Below are 16,452 nucleotides of genomic sequence, written 5' to 3' on the forward strand. Positions count from 1 at the left end.
TAGAAACACATACATGACTAGCTCTAAAACTTTGTGAATATATAGAGGTCTCAGATCTCCAAATTGTTTTTAAGTCTAAGAGCAACATCCTGTGATTTGGCAGGAGGCTAGTTTGTGACTGTACGTCCAGCCATCACTGCTGGCACAGAAAAGCCAAAGATGTTTTATTTTAAGGTAATGCAGATAACTCAACCACCTCCACCATGGTTGGACTCTGCTACCTTTAGCCTTCCCCTGCATTGATGGTGGAAACGAATTAGGAAAGCGCTATCCATTAGCTTATAACTCTTAGCCTTGGGAAGTCCTTCATTCATGGAGAGCTCATTCTACCATAAACTTTAAACTATAGGAGCAATGATAGCTTTATAAGTTACTCCATCACCATCATCATAGTCCACATGTAAGAATGCTTTTTAAAGTTTGCAAAATAATTTATATACATTATCTTATTCAAGTCTCATAACAACACTGTGAAATAGGTGCTTTTATTATCCTCATTTTAAAAATGAGGAAATGGAGATCTGGAAAAGATCATCAATTTGCTGTAGGATTACATAACTGCTAAGTACCTAGTATTGAGCTTGAGTCCAGGTCTTTCTGTATTCAAGCTCAGTTCTTTATCTACTATGATAAGATTTATGGTCAACCACACTCTAATCTGTGATCTATTAGTACTTCTGGGAAGTTCAGTCCTCTCTCTACTTTCAGAAAGATAGAAACATAGGAAATCATGAGCTTCATTCATTCCTTAAATACTTGTTGATGGATGGATGGATGGATGGATGGATAAAGTATGTAAGGTAGATACTGGTCAAAATTGGCCACAAAGATAAGAAAATGCAGATGCCAAAGTAAATGAATATGATCTAGAATGAGAAAATTTTTGCTCTACCAGCCCATTCCTCTGAAGCCCATCTCTTTTATATGCTTGTTAGTGGGTTTTAATGAAAAAGAAATACCCTGGAAAACAAGACTCTTGGTTTCTAGCTTTGACTCTATATTTTTATAGATCTTAGGATTCTATCAGGATCCTAGAGTTTGGAACTAGAAAGGACTTCAGAAATCATCTAATACCTCATTTTATAATAAATCTCAACTCCATACTTGATGTAATACATGTAAGGAGACTCAGCTCCCAATTGACTGAGTGACCTCAGAGTCCAAGACACTGAGATTATGAAGAAAAGTTGATGGCCAAAGATGGGCAGAAGCAGCTACACCCAAAGAAAGAACACTGGGAGATGAATATAAACTGCTTTCATTTTTGTTTTTCTTCCCGGATTATTTATACCTTCTGAATTCAATTCTCCCTGTGCAACAAGAAAACTGTTCGGTTCTGCACATGTATATTGTATCCAGTATATACTGTAACCTATTCAACATGTAAAGGATTGCTTGCCATCTGGGGGAGGAGGTGGAGGGAGGGAGGGGAAAAATCGGAACAGAAATGAATGCAAGGGATAATGCTCTAAAAATTACCCTGGCATGCGTTCTATCAATAAAAAGTTATTTAAAATAATAATAATAATAATAAAAAGAAATTAAGTTAGAGTGACAGGGAAAGATAATGTGGAATGTTGGAGGGGATGTGGGGAAACAGGGACACTGATACATTGTTGGTGGAATTGTGAACACATCCAGACATTCGGGAGAGCAACTTGGAACTATGCTCAAAAAGTTATCAAACTGTGCATACCCTTTGGTCCAGCAGTGTTTCTACTGGGCTTATACCCCAAAGAGATACTAAAGAAGGGAAAGGGACCTGTGTGTGCCAAAATGTTTGTGGCAGCCCTTTTTGTAGTGGCTAGAAGCTGGAAAATGAATGGATGCCCATCAACTGGAGAATGGTTGAGTAAATTGTGGTATATGAACGTTATGGAATATTATTGTTCTGTAAGGAATGACCAGCGGGATGAATATAGAGAGGACTGGTGAGACTTACATGAACTGATGCTAAGTGAAATGAGCAGAACCAGGAGATCATTATATACCTCAACAATGATACTGTTTGAGGATGTATTCTGATGGAAGTGGATCTCTTCAATAAAGAGAGCTAATTCAGTTTCAATTGATCAAAGATGGACAGAAGCAGCTACACCCAAAGAAAGAACACTGGGAAATGAATATAAACTATTTGCATTTTTGTTTTTCTTCCCGGGTTATTTATACCTTCTGAATCCAATTCTCCCTGTGCAACAAGAAAACTGTTCGGGAATCCAACCATTCTGGAGAGCAATCTGGAATTATGCCCAAAAAGTTATCAAACTGTGCATATCCTTTGATCCAGCAGTGTTTCTATTGGGTTTATACCCCAAAGAGATACTAAAAAAGGGAAAGGGACCTGTATGTGCCAAAATGTTTGTAGCAGCCCTGTTTCTAGTGGCTAGAAACTGGAAAATGAATGGATGCCCATCAATTGGAGAATGGCTGGGTAAATTGTGGTATATGAATGTTATGGAATATTATTGCTCTGTAAGGAATGACCAGCAGGATGAATACAGAGAGGCTTGGAGAGACCTACATGGACTGATGCTAAGTGAGATGAGCAGAACCAGGAGATCATTATACACTTCGACAACGATATTGTATGAGGATGTATTCTGATGGAAGTGGATTTCTATGACAAAGAGACCTAACTGAGTTTCAATGGATAAATGATGGACAGAAACAGCTACACCCAAAGAAGGAACACTGGGAAACGAATGTGAACTATTTGCATTTTTGATTTTCTTCCCGAGTTATTTTTTACCTTCTGAATCCAATTCTCCCTGTGCAACAGGAGAACTGTTCAGTTCTGCAAATATGTATTGTATCTAGGATATACTGCAACATATTTAACATATATAGGACTGCTTGCCATCTGGGGGGGGGGGGGGTGGAGGGAGGGAGGGGAAAAAACGAAACATAAGTGAGTGCAAGGGATAATGTTGTAAAAAATTACCCTGGCATGGATTCTGTCAATACAAAGTTATTATTAAATAAAATAAAATTTAAATTTAAAAAAAAAAGAAAACTGTTCGGTTCTGCACACATATATTGTATCTAAGATATACTGTAACCTATTCAACATGTAAAGGACTGCTTGCCATCTGGGGGAGGGGGTGGAGGGAGGGAGGGGAAAAATTGGAACAGAAGTGAATGCAAGGGATAATGCTGTAAAAAATACCCTGGCATGGGTTCTATCAATAAAAAGTTATTTTAAAAAAAAAGAAAGAAAGAAAAGTTGATGGCAGACTGAAAATGGACAAGTCCAAGAAAAGCCGTTTCAAGATGTCAAAGACAGCTTTTAAATGCCTGCAAGGATGTCCAGAATCACTTCCAGGTAGGGGAAGCTGTCCCCCTCCCTAAAATGTGTCTTGACTTCTAGCACTTTCAACCCCAGAGATTCGTATCTGAGCCTACTGTACATCTAGACTTAAAGATAAAAAATATAATTCTGGTCAGATATTGATATTCTTCTTGGAGATAAATCAAGGGAAGGAGTGAGTGATTAGCCATAGTCACCTTCCTCCTCCCCTCTAAGGCAGAAATCATAGTCTTACTTGGGGAGGGGGGAGGCTAGAGCCCAAATTAGGTACATGTGATTCGACTTTCTTTATATTTAGACAACACTGGCACAAGTATATCTTACATATAAATGTAATTTTTTCCTCTGATTTTGTAACATTTTTATTTAAATTTTTGAGTTCAAATTCTATCCCCCTCCACTTTCCCTGAGATGGTAAGCAATCAGATATAGGTTATACATGTGCAATTATGTAAAACATTTCCATATTAATTATTTAGTACAAGATGACTTGAAAAAAGAAAAAAATTGAAGAAAGTGAAAAATGTCATTCTTCATTCTGTATTCAATCAATATTAGTTATTTCTCTGGAGGCAGATAACATGTTACAACATTAGTTCCTTGGAATTGGTTGGATCATTGTGTTGCTGAGAAAAGCTAAGTCATTCACAATTCTTCACTGAACAAAATTGCTGTGTGTACAATGTTCTCCTGATTCTGTTTTCCCACATGTCCTCCAAAATACATTTTCCTTTTTGTCCTATAAGCCTCTATGATAGGTATGAGTTGTTTTAATTTACCTTTCTCTGATCAATAGTAATTTAATTTTTAAATTTTTTTATGATTGTAGATAATTTTGATTTCTTTGTCTGAAAACTGCATGCTATTTTCACTTTTTTGTTTATTTGCTTTTTCTTTCTCGTAGTTTTTCCCTTTTGTTCTAATTTTTCTTTCATAAAAATAATTAATATGGGAATATGTTTAAAATGATTATACATGTACTACCTATACCAGAGGGAAAGGAGGAAATAAGAGAGGTTGAGAGAAAAAAATTTGGAACTCAAAATCTTACAAAAATGAATGTTAAAACCTATTTTTACATGTGATTGTAAAAATTAAATACCATTAAATTAAAAAAGATTTCTAATTTTGTGTTTGAGGATATTTAATTTTCTTTTTCTAGTTTTTTTTTTAGTTTGCATGACCAATTCATTGATTTTTTTAGTTTGCATTGCCCAATTCATTTATTTTACTTTATCGATATAAACACACACACACACACACACACACACACGTGTGTGTGTGTGTCTGTGTGTGTCTGTGTGTGTGTCTGTGTGTGTTTCCCAATTTCCTCTTTGGTCGCATCTCATAAATGTTGGTATGTTGTATCATTGCTGTTATTTTTTTAGAAATGATCAATTCTATGATTTGTTCTTTGACCCATTTGGTTTTTAGGCTTAGATTATCTAATTTTCAATTAATTTTAATCTCTCTTTCCATTGTCCATTATTGATTGAAATTTTTTATTGAATTAATCAGTATTGTATAATCTAAAAAGAATAATTGACTTTCTGCTTTTCCGCACTTGTAAGGTTTTCTGTTCTAATGCAAGTCAATTTTTGTGCAGGTGCTATATACTAATGAGAAAAATGTATATTCATTTCTATTTCTATTCAATTTTCTCCAGAAATCCATTATATTTAACTTTTCTAGAATTTTATTTACTTCTTATTTCGTGGTTAGATTTGTCTAAATTTGGTTAGATTTATCTAAATTGACATATAAATTGAGGAAAACTGAAGTACCTCATTACGATAGTTTCATTATCTATTTCTTCCCACAACTCATTCAATCTCTCCTTCAAAAAATTAGATGCTATACCATTTGGCATATATATTTAGTATTGGTATGACTTCATTGTCTATGAGCAAGATAGTTTCCTTCTTCATCTTTTTAAATTAGATCTGTTTTTTGCTTTTGCTTTGTCTGAGATCATGATTGCTATCCCTGCTTTCTTTGCTTTAACTAAAGCATAATTAGATTCTGTGTAAATGTGTTTCTTGAGAACAACATATTGTAGGAATCGGTTTTTTAATCCATTCTGCTATCTACTTCTGTTTTATGGGTGAGTTCATTCCATTCACATTTATATTTATAACTATTTCCCTTCGTGCTATTTTTTTGTTTTTTTAATCTATCCCTTCTTCTCCCCAACTCTTTTCCTCCTCACAAGTGTTTTACTTATGATCACTACCTTCCCCACTATATCTTTCCTTTTACCAATTCTTCCTCCTCCTTTTATTTTCCCTGTCCCTTTTTATTTCCTTATAAAAATAGATTTTTATATCCAACTGAATGAATTATATTATTCTCTCTGAGCAAATTTGATGAGAGTAAGGTTTTAAGCTTTGCCTGCCCTTATCTTCCCTTGAATTATAATAGCTCTTTATGTCAGATAACTTACCTCATTCAATCTCCCTCCCCCTTCTTCTTCCAATGTAATTTTTTCTCATCCCTTTATTTTGTTTTTTGGATGTTATTCCATAAAAATCACATTATATACTCATCTTTTGTCTCTGTATACTCCTTATTATTTCTCTTAGACTAATAATGTTAACAGTTATACATATTACCTTGCCATATAGAAATATAAATAGTTTAATTTTATTGAATTTCTTATATTTTCTCTTTCTAGTTTTTTTAACCTTTTTATGTTTCCCTAGAGTCTTGTATTTGGAGGTTAATTTTTTTTTATTCAATACTGGTTTTTAAATTAGAAATGCTTGAAATTCCTCTATTTCATTAAATATTTATTCCTTTCCCAGAAGATTATATTTTTTGCTGGATAGGTGATTCTTGGTTGTAATCCTAATACCTTTGCCTTCTGGTTTACCGTACTCCAAGCCATTCAGTTCTTTAATGTGGAAGCTGCCAAATTCTGTGTAATCCTGACTATAGCTCCTTGATATTTGAATTTTTTTTGGTTGCTTCTAATACTTTCTCCTTGATCTGTGAACTCTGAGATTTAGCTATGATATTCCTGGAAGTTTTCATTTTGGGATCTTTTTTCAGGTAGTGATTCTTTCAATTTATTTTTTACCTTTTGTTTTTAATATATCAGGGCAGTTTTCTTTAATAATTTCCTGAAAGATGTTGTCCAGGGTTTTTTTTTTTTTTTAATCATGGCTTTTGGATTGTACAATAAATCTTATTGTCTCTCCTAGATGTATTTTCTAAACCAGTTGTTTGTCCACTGAGAAATTATACATTTTCTTTTTTAATTTTTTGATTTTCTTTTATTATATCTTTATGCTTCATAGAATCATTAGTTTCCACTTGTTCAATTCTAATTTTTAAGGAATTATTTTCTTCAGTGAGCTTTTGTGTTTTCTTTTCCATTTGGTCAATTCTATTTTTCATGGAGTTATTTTCCTTAGTAAATTTTTGTATATCTTTTCCCATGCTTTAGATTGCTTATTTCATGATTCTCTTGCATTATTCTCATTTCTTTCCCCAATTTTTCTTCTACTTCTCTAATTGCTTTTAAAAATCCCTTTTAAGCTATTCCAGGAATTCTTTTTTGGCCTGAGACTAAAATACACTTTTTTTTGATGCTTTCCATGTAGTCATTCTGGTACTATGGTCCTTTTCTAAGTTTATGCCTTGATCCTTCCTCTCATCACAGTAACTTTCTATAATGAAGCTCTTTGTTTGTTTGTTTTTTGCTCTTTTTTCTGCCATTTTTAGTGACTTGATATTTTTATGTGAAACACATAATATTATTATGTGAAAGTTGAATTCTGGTCCTGCATTGTCTCAGGCCTTTTGTGTTGGGATCTGGGTCTTAGTGATGGCTTTCACTGGCCTTCAGGCCTTAGCAATTTACTTTCTCCGGAGGAAAGACTCCCCTTCTGGCTTGTTTGGGGGATGGGGAAAAGGCCTCCTTGGGGGCCTTCCCTGGGGGTCAGGTTATGTTGTCCTGCTCCAGAGGCTGTGACTTGCAGTTGGGTTGCTATGGTAACAGAATCTTTCTGGTTGGCCCTGGAGGAGGGATCTTGTTGCTGGTCTGCCCCAGGGATGGGACCCTGCTCCTGGGTTGCTATGGAAACAGATCAGCTCTACTAGCAAGCCCTGGAGAAGTAATTTTATTGCTGACCTGACTAAGAGCTGGAGTCCTGCTGCTATATTGTTATGGAAATAGGGTCTCTGCTGGTAGGCCCCAGGGGCAGGATTGCACTGTGCCTAGCCCCAGGGAGGGACTTCACTAATGGTCAGCAAAGGGCTCCAGGCCTTGCTGGTGGCTTGTTGGAGGTGGAGGGGTCAATGGGGTGGGGCCTCGCTGGGCTGTACAAATTCCTCAGTTGCCTGGGGGGCTGCTGGTTTGCAGGCAGGTGGAACCTTGCTGGTGGATTGCCGAAGTCTTGGTGCATTGCTGCAGACCCCTGCTGTGAGGCTGGACTTCTGTGCCCTAGGGTCCCACTGAGACAGACCTTTACTACCAGGGGGGTAGGTTGTTTCCCTGCTCCTCTGAGGCATTTTTTCTATTTGTTTGGAGGGGAATTTGAGAGGGCTTCAGAGGATTCCTTCATCACACCGAGATCTAAGCACCAGAAGTCCCAGATAAACGCTAAAAATGGAGCTCAGAGAGTATGCTGTGCTGGAGGCCATAGAGATGGTAAGACTGGGACACTAATACAGTCTGTTGCCTACAAATCCAGAACTGCGAATTTCAGGACTGGATTTAATGCTGAAAATGATTTAGTACAAACTTCTTACTTTACAGATAAGGAAACCACAGAAAGCCAAAGGAAGAAAAAACAAATGAATGAAATATACATTTTTAAGTTTAACCTGAACTATTAACATTTTCTCCATCACTTAAGTCAATCAACAACAACAAAAAATCCCAAATCACTATTTTGTAACTTTGAGGATTTCAGATGTGTAAATGATTATACCAAAAATTTAAAAATCAGTTCTGCTAACTATAGCACATTTCTGGCCAAGGTCACACAAATAGGAACATCTAGGATTTAAATCCCAGCATGTCTCCAAATTCAGAAGTCTATTTTTTTCTCTCCAATAAAAACTCTTACGTCACATGTCTACACTATTACTGCAGTAAAAATACAATAAGTACATTTAATTCTTCCCTTCCCTCCATCTTCAACTTCTTCATATATAAAATGAAAAGAATGGAATAGATCAAGCATTTTTAACTTTTTTGTGTCATGGATCCCTTCGGTGATTTGATGAAGTCCTTCAACCCTCTTTCAGTATATTTTTAAATTCATAAAACAAAATCCACAAAGGAAACCAATTATATTGAAATATGTTAATCAATTTTTTTTTTTTTTTTAAGTTCACAGACTACAAAGTTAAACATCCCTGAACTACATGGTCTCTAACTTCCTTCCCAGATGTAGTATTACAGTTCTAAATTCCTCATGGAATAAGTATATTGAACGCACTTAGCTCCCTCTGCTGGTCACAGATGATCTTAATTTAAGATGTAGAAAAGGACTGATGATATGAAGCTCCTCTGAGAGTTGAGCCTCTTTTAGGCCTCTTTCCGTGACCCTTCTCAAACAGGTAACAAACATAACTATCTGAGGAACCCTCGTCTGAAGCCCCAAGAAGGCTCCCCTGAATATCTTGAAGTAGTCTATGTTTGCCCACTCTTAGGCAACACCATCAAAAGATGGTGGCTGGCGCGATCATACCAATCCGACCAAGGTAATTGTTAGTTGTTCTGCAGTTTCCTAATGGGATGGAGTGCAGGTTTTAGTTTCAGGAGTTTAGTGGAAACTTGGGCGGGTAAGGTAAAATATATATATATACACATACATATATATATGTATATATATTATATATATATAATATGATATTATATATATAATATGTAACAATTATATTATATTCAATAATAACATATAATGTATAATGACATATAATATGTACATATATATAATTTATCTGACCTGGATGTAAAGAAAGAGGTGCTGATCAAGGAGAGGAAGAATGGTCTGCCTCAACTTCAGAGGATTCCAATCCATCCTAAGCTAAATCTATCCTTACCCCGATGCCCAGGGGTCTGAAAAGTCTCAGAGAAGCAGTATGGGATAATGATTAAAAATGTGGCTTTGAGCAGGTGGATTTCAGAAAATCCTGGAAGGACTTACATAAACTGATATTGAGTGAAGTGAGGAGAACTAGGAGAACATTGTACATGGGAACAAGAACATTGTACAATGATCAATTTTGATAAACTTAACTCCTCAGCAATCCAACAATCTAAGACAATTCTAAAAGACTCATGATGGAAAATGCTATCCATACCTAGAAAAGGAACTATGAAGTCTAAATGCAGATCAAAGTATAATATTTTCATTTTTATTTGTTTTTTCTTTGTTGTGATTTTTTGCTTTCATTCTGTTTTTTTGGCAATATGACTAATATGGAATTATGTTTAATATGACTATACATGTAAAACCTATATCATATTGTTTGCCATCTTGGGGAAGCAATGGAGGAGGGAGAAAAAATTGGAACTTAAAATCTTATTAAAGTAAATGTTGAAAACTATATTTATATGTAATTAGAAAAAATAAAATACATTAAGTGGGGAAAAATATTTCTCTTAATCAGGAAATCTTTGGTTCAGGCCCTGTCTATGACATATTCTGGCTATGTGACCCTGAGCAAGTCACTTCCTCTCAATGTTCCAGGCACCTCTGAGGTGTAAAGGAGGTACCAATCTACACAGGTAAAAGGAATTTCCTCAGTGAGAGTTCTCTAGAGGCATGAGGTAGCTCAAAAACCATCTTTTCAATCACCTTCAGGATCTGCATTAAAAAGTTTCAAAAGATCCACAATTCTTAAATACCAAGTAGAGTCCCAGAACTCCATTTAATCCAATCCCCTATATAGTCCTATATATAAGGAAGTTCAAGGCCTATTAATCTTAAAGGCCTGGGGATTATAAATCAACCCTAAATACACATTGCAAATTTGTATGCAAATTCAAGAAAGAGACAAACATTTTATGAATTTTTCAAACTACTTATACATACCTGTTCTGATCCAAATAAAAAGAATAAAAAAATTAAAAATTGAAAATAAATGATTAACAAAAAGAAAAAAGGAAAAACTGAATTTCTCCTCTCAGGGGGAAGCTTCTTTAATTTCAAATGAACTCCCAGATTACAAGATACTTCTCCTTAGGGGGAAGCACAGGTGGAATTCTACAACCAAGAAAGGGATGAGAGCAGTAGCCATCACTTGGACATCACTTAGAGTGAAGTGAGAAAACCAGGAAAATAATTTTTACTTTAACAATAACATTGCAAAAATGAATGATTTTGAAGGACTTAAGACCTTTAATTAACACAATGATCTAAATTCTAAATCAAGATTTTGAATAGGCCAATGATTTTGAATGCTGCCTATCTCCTTTTTTTTTTTTTTAACTTTTTATTGATAGAACCCATGCCAGGGTAATTTTTTACAGCATTATCCCTTGCACTCACTTCTGTTCCGATTTTTCCCCTCCCTCCCTCTACCCCCTCCCCCAGATGGCAAGCAATCCTTTACATGTTGAATAGGTTACAGTATATCCTAGATACAATATATGTGTGCAGAATCGAACAGTTTTCTTGTTGCACAGGGAGAATTGGATTCAGAAGGTAGAAATAACCCGGGAAGAAAAACAAAAATGCAAATAGTTTACATTCATTTCCCAGTGTTCTTTCTTTGGGTGTAGCTGCTTCTGTCCATCCTTGATCAATTGAAACTGAATTAGCTCTCTTTATCGAAGAGATCCACTTCCATCAGAATACATCCTCATACAGTATCATTGTTGAGGTATATAATGATCTCCTGGTTCTGCTCATTTCACTTAGCATCAGTTCATGTAAGTCTCGCCAGTCCTCTCTGTATTCATCCTGCTGGTCATTCCTTACAGAACAATAATATTCCATAACATTCATATACCACAATTTACTCAACCGTTCTCCAATTGATGGGCATCCATTCATTTTCCAGTTTTGGGCCACTACAAACAGGGCTGCCACAAACATTTTCTGCCTATCTCCTGACAGAGAGGCTCGCTGACCCAAAGTGAAACACAAATTTTTGGGCCTGATCAATGTGTGGATATATTTTGTTTTCTATGTGTATATGCTGGAAAGGTTTTATTTTTCCTGAGAGGGGGCACTAAGGAGAGGTAGAAGAGAGAGTGGGTAGGTGCTTGTTATTTTTAAATTTAATTAGGAAAAGATAAAATTTTATTTATTTTTGCTAATTTTATGGGAGTCAGGTGGTTCTTCAAAGTTGTTTTTAATATATTATGTATAATAATACATTTAGATAACTTTTCAAACTTAAAAGCACTACATAAATGTTAGCTATTATTATTACTCTGTATTTAATTATCACTGAGTTTTTGTTTTTATAATGATTTTTGACAATTTGCATATCCTTTTAAAATATTCTTAGTCTTTGATTATTATTTATTGTACAATTGAAATTACCAGTTAAATTTTTAATAATCCTTTATGTCTTTTATTATAAGTCTAACAGTTTATGTTGTACAGATTTAAAATGTTTTTCATATATTTTGTCCCTAATAAATTTCTTCTATTTGTAGAACTGAAAACCAAATCATTTCCCTTCTACAACTGAGCTAAACACTTTATTACATTTTTCAAAGAAAATGACAAATATAAAAAAAGTTTAAATCTCTCATTAGCTAATATTCATTCAAGCGTATGGTATTAATTTTCTTTCCCATCCTGAAATACTTCTCCCTAGGGGAAAGCACAGTAGAATTCTACAACCAAGAAAGGGATGAGAGCAATAGCCATCACTTGGACTATTTTCTCGAGTGATTTGCAAAATAATGAATTCTTTCTCTTGTTTTTATTTTCTGTAGGTTTATCAAATACTTTTTATTTTTATATATTTAATTGGATGTCTGGAGCATCATTTATTTATCTACTTTTCTCTGTTTCCCCAGTACCAGATAGTTTTGATGATGACCAATTGTAATAGACCTTAAAATTTGAGAGGGTAAAACTGTTCACATCATCTTTAACTTTAATGTGAGACTTGGTATTTTTACCCACTTTTTCATATTAATTTCATCATGATTTTTTTCTAGTTCTATAATGAAGCCCCTTGGTATTTTGAATGGTATTGAATTATATATATATACACATATTAATTGTCCTTCTAACTATACTTATCTGATCCATTTGTGAATATTTATTTAGGTTTTCCTCTTTTTTTTAGTCATTATAATTTTATAGTTGTTCTTATACAGATTTTTTTTTTTTGGCATTACTAGAGAGGTAAGTTCCCAAATATTTTATAGTTTCTAGAGTTACATTAAAATGACTTTGCCTTTTTAAAAAAATCTTTTTTCTACTATTATTTAGGAATGATTGTGAGTTAACTTTATATTCTAAACTTGGCTTAAACCTATTCTTTTTTGTAGAGGAAGTCAAATTTTCTACATACATTGTCATGTCATATCCAAAAATTGTATTTTGACTTCTTCATCTGTAATGTCAATCCCTTTAACACCTTTTTCCTATACTATAATGATTTTGAAATTTTCTAATACTGTCAGAATGAAAATACTAAAATCATGAGAATGGGCATCTTTACTTTGTACTTTTTTTTATTGGGAATGTTTCCAATTATAGAAGCAGCTAGGTGGTTTGGTGAATAGATAGCAGGACAGGAACAGGAAGTTCAAATCCAAACTACGACATTTATTAGCTGCATCATCCTGCGCAAGTCACTTAATCCAAATGGGATCACAAAGAGCCAGACTTGACTATGACTCAACAATTCTAATTATATATTATGTTGACTCTTGGCTTATTGTTTTGAAGTAGAAACTTTCTATATTTATTCTTTTTAGCATTTTTTGCCATAAACAAAGAATGGATTTTATGAAAAGTTGTGTTTGCATTTATTGCTGTAATAAATCGCTTATTTTTCAGGGAAGGAAACTGAGGTTCAGGGTCACATAGTCACTGACAGAGTTGAGATTCATAGCAAGATTAAAAATCTTTCAACTATAAATCTATCATTCTCACTACGTTTAATTCCTTATTGTTGAAGGCAAGAAAATCGAGGCCTAGTAACATTAAGAAATTTAAGTAAATTCCTATTCTGGAACTCTTTACAGTAAACCATTTAAGGCTCACCATGACAACGCAGCAGCAAACCATAGTCTGGCTATGGTTGGTTGGGAGATGTGACATGTCCTTGCCACCAGCTCATCTTCCCTACCTCCTATATGAGGATCCACCAGAATACCATTTAGTGGGAAGCAAAATTAGCAACAACCTAGCCAATGTTTAGTATAAAAAAGTCATATATACACTAAGTACAACTTTTATTTTCAGTTTTAGTTTTCTAGGGTAACAAACACCTTCTTGATCTCAGGAAGTTTCTTTCTTTTTTGGGGGGGGAGGGAGGAAAGGGAGTGTTTGTTTTTCTTACCCGGATCTCTGGCAATTATGTTCTCTAGCTCTCTAATTTTCTGTACACTGGAAGATGAAGTAATGCTGTAGTGCAGAGGATTTTGGGAAATGCACTGGACCGCTAGGACTTCCCCAGGATGACTCACTTGAATCCTTTTATCCTTCTGGTCAATCACAACCGCATACCCAGGAGAACTGGTAAAAGCCAGCGGTGACCCTGAAATAGACAAGAGGTGAAAGTATTTCCATTCCATACTTGGGACAAGGGGGTTTCAATTCAGTACATATTAATTAGGTACCTACTGTATACAAAGTAGTGTGTAAAGTAATGGGAATAAAAGACAAGAATGAAATCATTTTTACATTCTAGTTGTTTGCATTCTGTTGAAGGAAGAAAAGGAATACTTTTAAATGAGGGGAAAAAATGAGCTTTATTAAACAAGGGTAAGAGTAAGTCTAAAAAGTCATCTAGACTTTGAGTGGCTATATCTGAATGTGAAAGGTTAGCATATTGACAGACAAATGAGTCTATGACCTTGCCACTTGGACTTAGCTTTTTGCAGGTGATGCTTTCTACCCATGCATATGAAAGAACAGAGGAGATAAAGACTTCAAAACTTCAGAATCCTGAACCTCAGAGCCATCAAAATGATACCCAACCATGTCACTCCTTATTCATTAAATCCCAGTGGTTCCCTAAAGGATCAAATATAAAGTGCTCTGTTTGGCATTCAAAGTCCTTCACAAGCCGGACCCCTCCTACTTTTCCAGTCTTCTTACACCTTATTCCCCAACATGTACTTTTCATGTAACACTGTAACATGTAACACTGGTTTCTTGGTTCTTTTGTGAACAAGACACTTCTTAACTCTGGGCATTTTCACTGGCCATCTCCTCCTTTCCCTTCTCACCTCTGCCTATTGATTCCTTGGCTCCCCATTAAAATCCCATCTTTTACAGGAAGCTTTTCCCAACCCATCTTAATTTTAGTAATTTTCCTGTGTTAAATATTTCTTATTTATTTTATATATAGCTAGTTTTGCATATATCTGTTCGCATGTTGTCTCTTCCATTAGATTGTAAACTCCTTGAAAGCAAGAACTATATTTTGCCCTTTTTTGGGTATCCCAATGCTTAGCACAATATCTGTCATACAATAGGTACTTGATAAATGTTTATTGATTGATTGATATTATAGATTGGTAATTTCTGAACAAATAGTCATTCTATGGTTTATAGGCTAGATTAAGGAGATTAAAATCAGCAGACATAAAGGACGCTCACTATGGGACAGAATGAAAATTTTCAAAATCTGTTCTAGAGAGCTAGAGACTTGAAGGTTTGAATTGCTTTTTGGACATGAGAGGCCCTGATAAGTTTTGCAGGAGAAAAAAAAGGTGATTTCACAAAAGGAAGAAAAAAAGTCAGGATTTTCTTCCCTTTTCTCTAAAGAATACTGCTGGTCCAAAGCTGATTTCTGCTTTTCAAAAATAATAGTTTAACAACAACAACCAAAAAACATATCTATGAACTAAAAAGGGTCAACTATATGGCTCAGTGGATAGAGTACTGGGCCTGGAGACAGGATCTGAATTCAAATCCTGCCTCAGACACTTACTAGTTGTGTGACCCTGTTTGCCTCAGTTTCCTCATCTATAAAATGAGCTAGAGAACAAAATGGCAAACCGCTCCAGTATCTTTGCCAAGAAAATCCCAAACGGTGTCATGAAGACTCAGACATGATGGAATAACAACAACAAATAAACATGATAGTTCCTATTCTCTCAAAAAGAAGAAGCAGCCGAGAATTTTAACTGATCCTCAAATTCTGGAAGCTGTGTCCACCAAGAATCATCTCAAGGACATTTTATGCTATCAAAGCAGCATCCGGTAAAGCAGTGTCCAGCTGAGACAGTGAAGACTATGTGTCCAGAGAAGATCAATGGAGAGCAAGCCTTGTGGGAGCAACAAGATGCTACTACCAGAAGACATCATCAGTCCTGCAACACCAGACACATGAGTTACTGCTCTGACCACGTGTTCCCTGTGGTCCCAAGCAAATTCCCTATCCCTTTTCTCTGCTGTTGATATACTAATTGTGGGACAGTGAGTTTAGGTTTATATAGAGGAAATGTTTTTTTTCCCATTTAAAAGTCTCTGTCCTCCCATGGAGGGTATCCTCACAGAAAACCATGAACTTAGGGTAGTTACTTCTGAAGAATCTGTCCTTCAAGTTAGGGGAATCCCCAAATTCAGAACCAATATATCCAATTTTGGGGGAAATATAAGGGAGAAATGGAAGATGTTGTCTGAATTCTCTTATTTGATTCATTCATAAAATTATAATATAAAATGTTAAGAACTGGAAGTTCTCTGAGGAAGAGAACATTTAATCTAATCTACTCTTTTTACAGAATAGGGAGATCAGAAAAGTGATAGAACTTACTCTAATTCACACAAATATCTTTAGGAGCTAAAACTAGAACTCAGATCTCTTTATTCCCAATGTAGTGTCTTCTCTGCTAGATTTCATAAGCATATTTGAATTTCATAGGCCTTATAGGAGCCAAGTTCATTCAACACTTTAATACAGAAAAAGCTCTAGTAAAGACACAAAATGTAATTTAAGCAAATTAACATTTTGCATTGGAACTAAAGTGAAAACACAAG

The 16,452-nt window shown here is 35.0% G+C and overlaps 1 protein-coding gene across 1 annotated transcript in view; it reads right to left on the reverse strand.

Annotated features, from left to right (window-relative positions):
* DGLUCY (D-glutamate cyclase) overlaps positions 1–16,452 on the reverse strand; it is a 133,373-nt gene that overhangs the window by 47,787 nt on the left and 69,134 nt on the right. The window contains 1 exon segment of the mRNA XM_051977411.1: positions 13,802–13,999. Coding sequence (XP_051833371.1) covers positions 13,802–13,999 — 198 coding nt within the window.

This window comes from Antechinus flavipes, chromosome 2 (genome assembly GCF_016432865.1).
Source record: "Antechinus flavipes isolate AdamAnt ecotype Samford, QLD, Australia chromosome 2, AdamAnt_v2, whole genome shotgun sequence".
Classification (NCBI taxonomy): domain Eukaryota; kingdom Metazoa; phylum Chordata; class Mammalia; order Dasyuromorphia; family Dasyuridae; genus Antechinus; species Antechinus flavipes.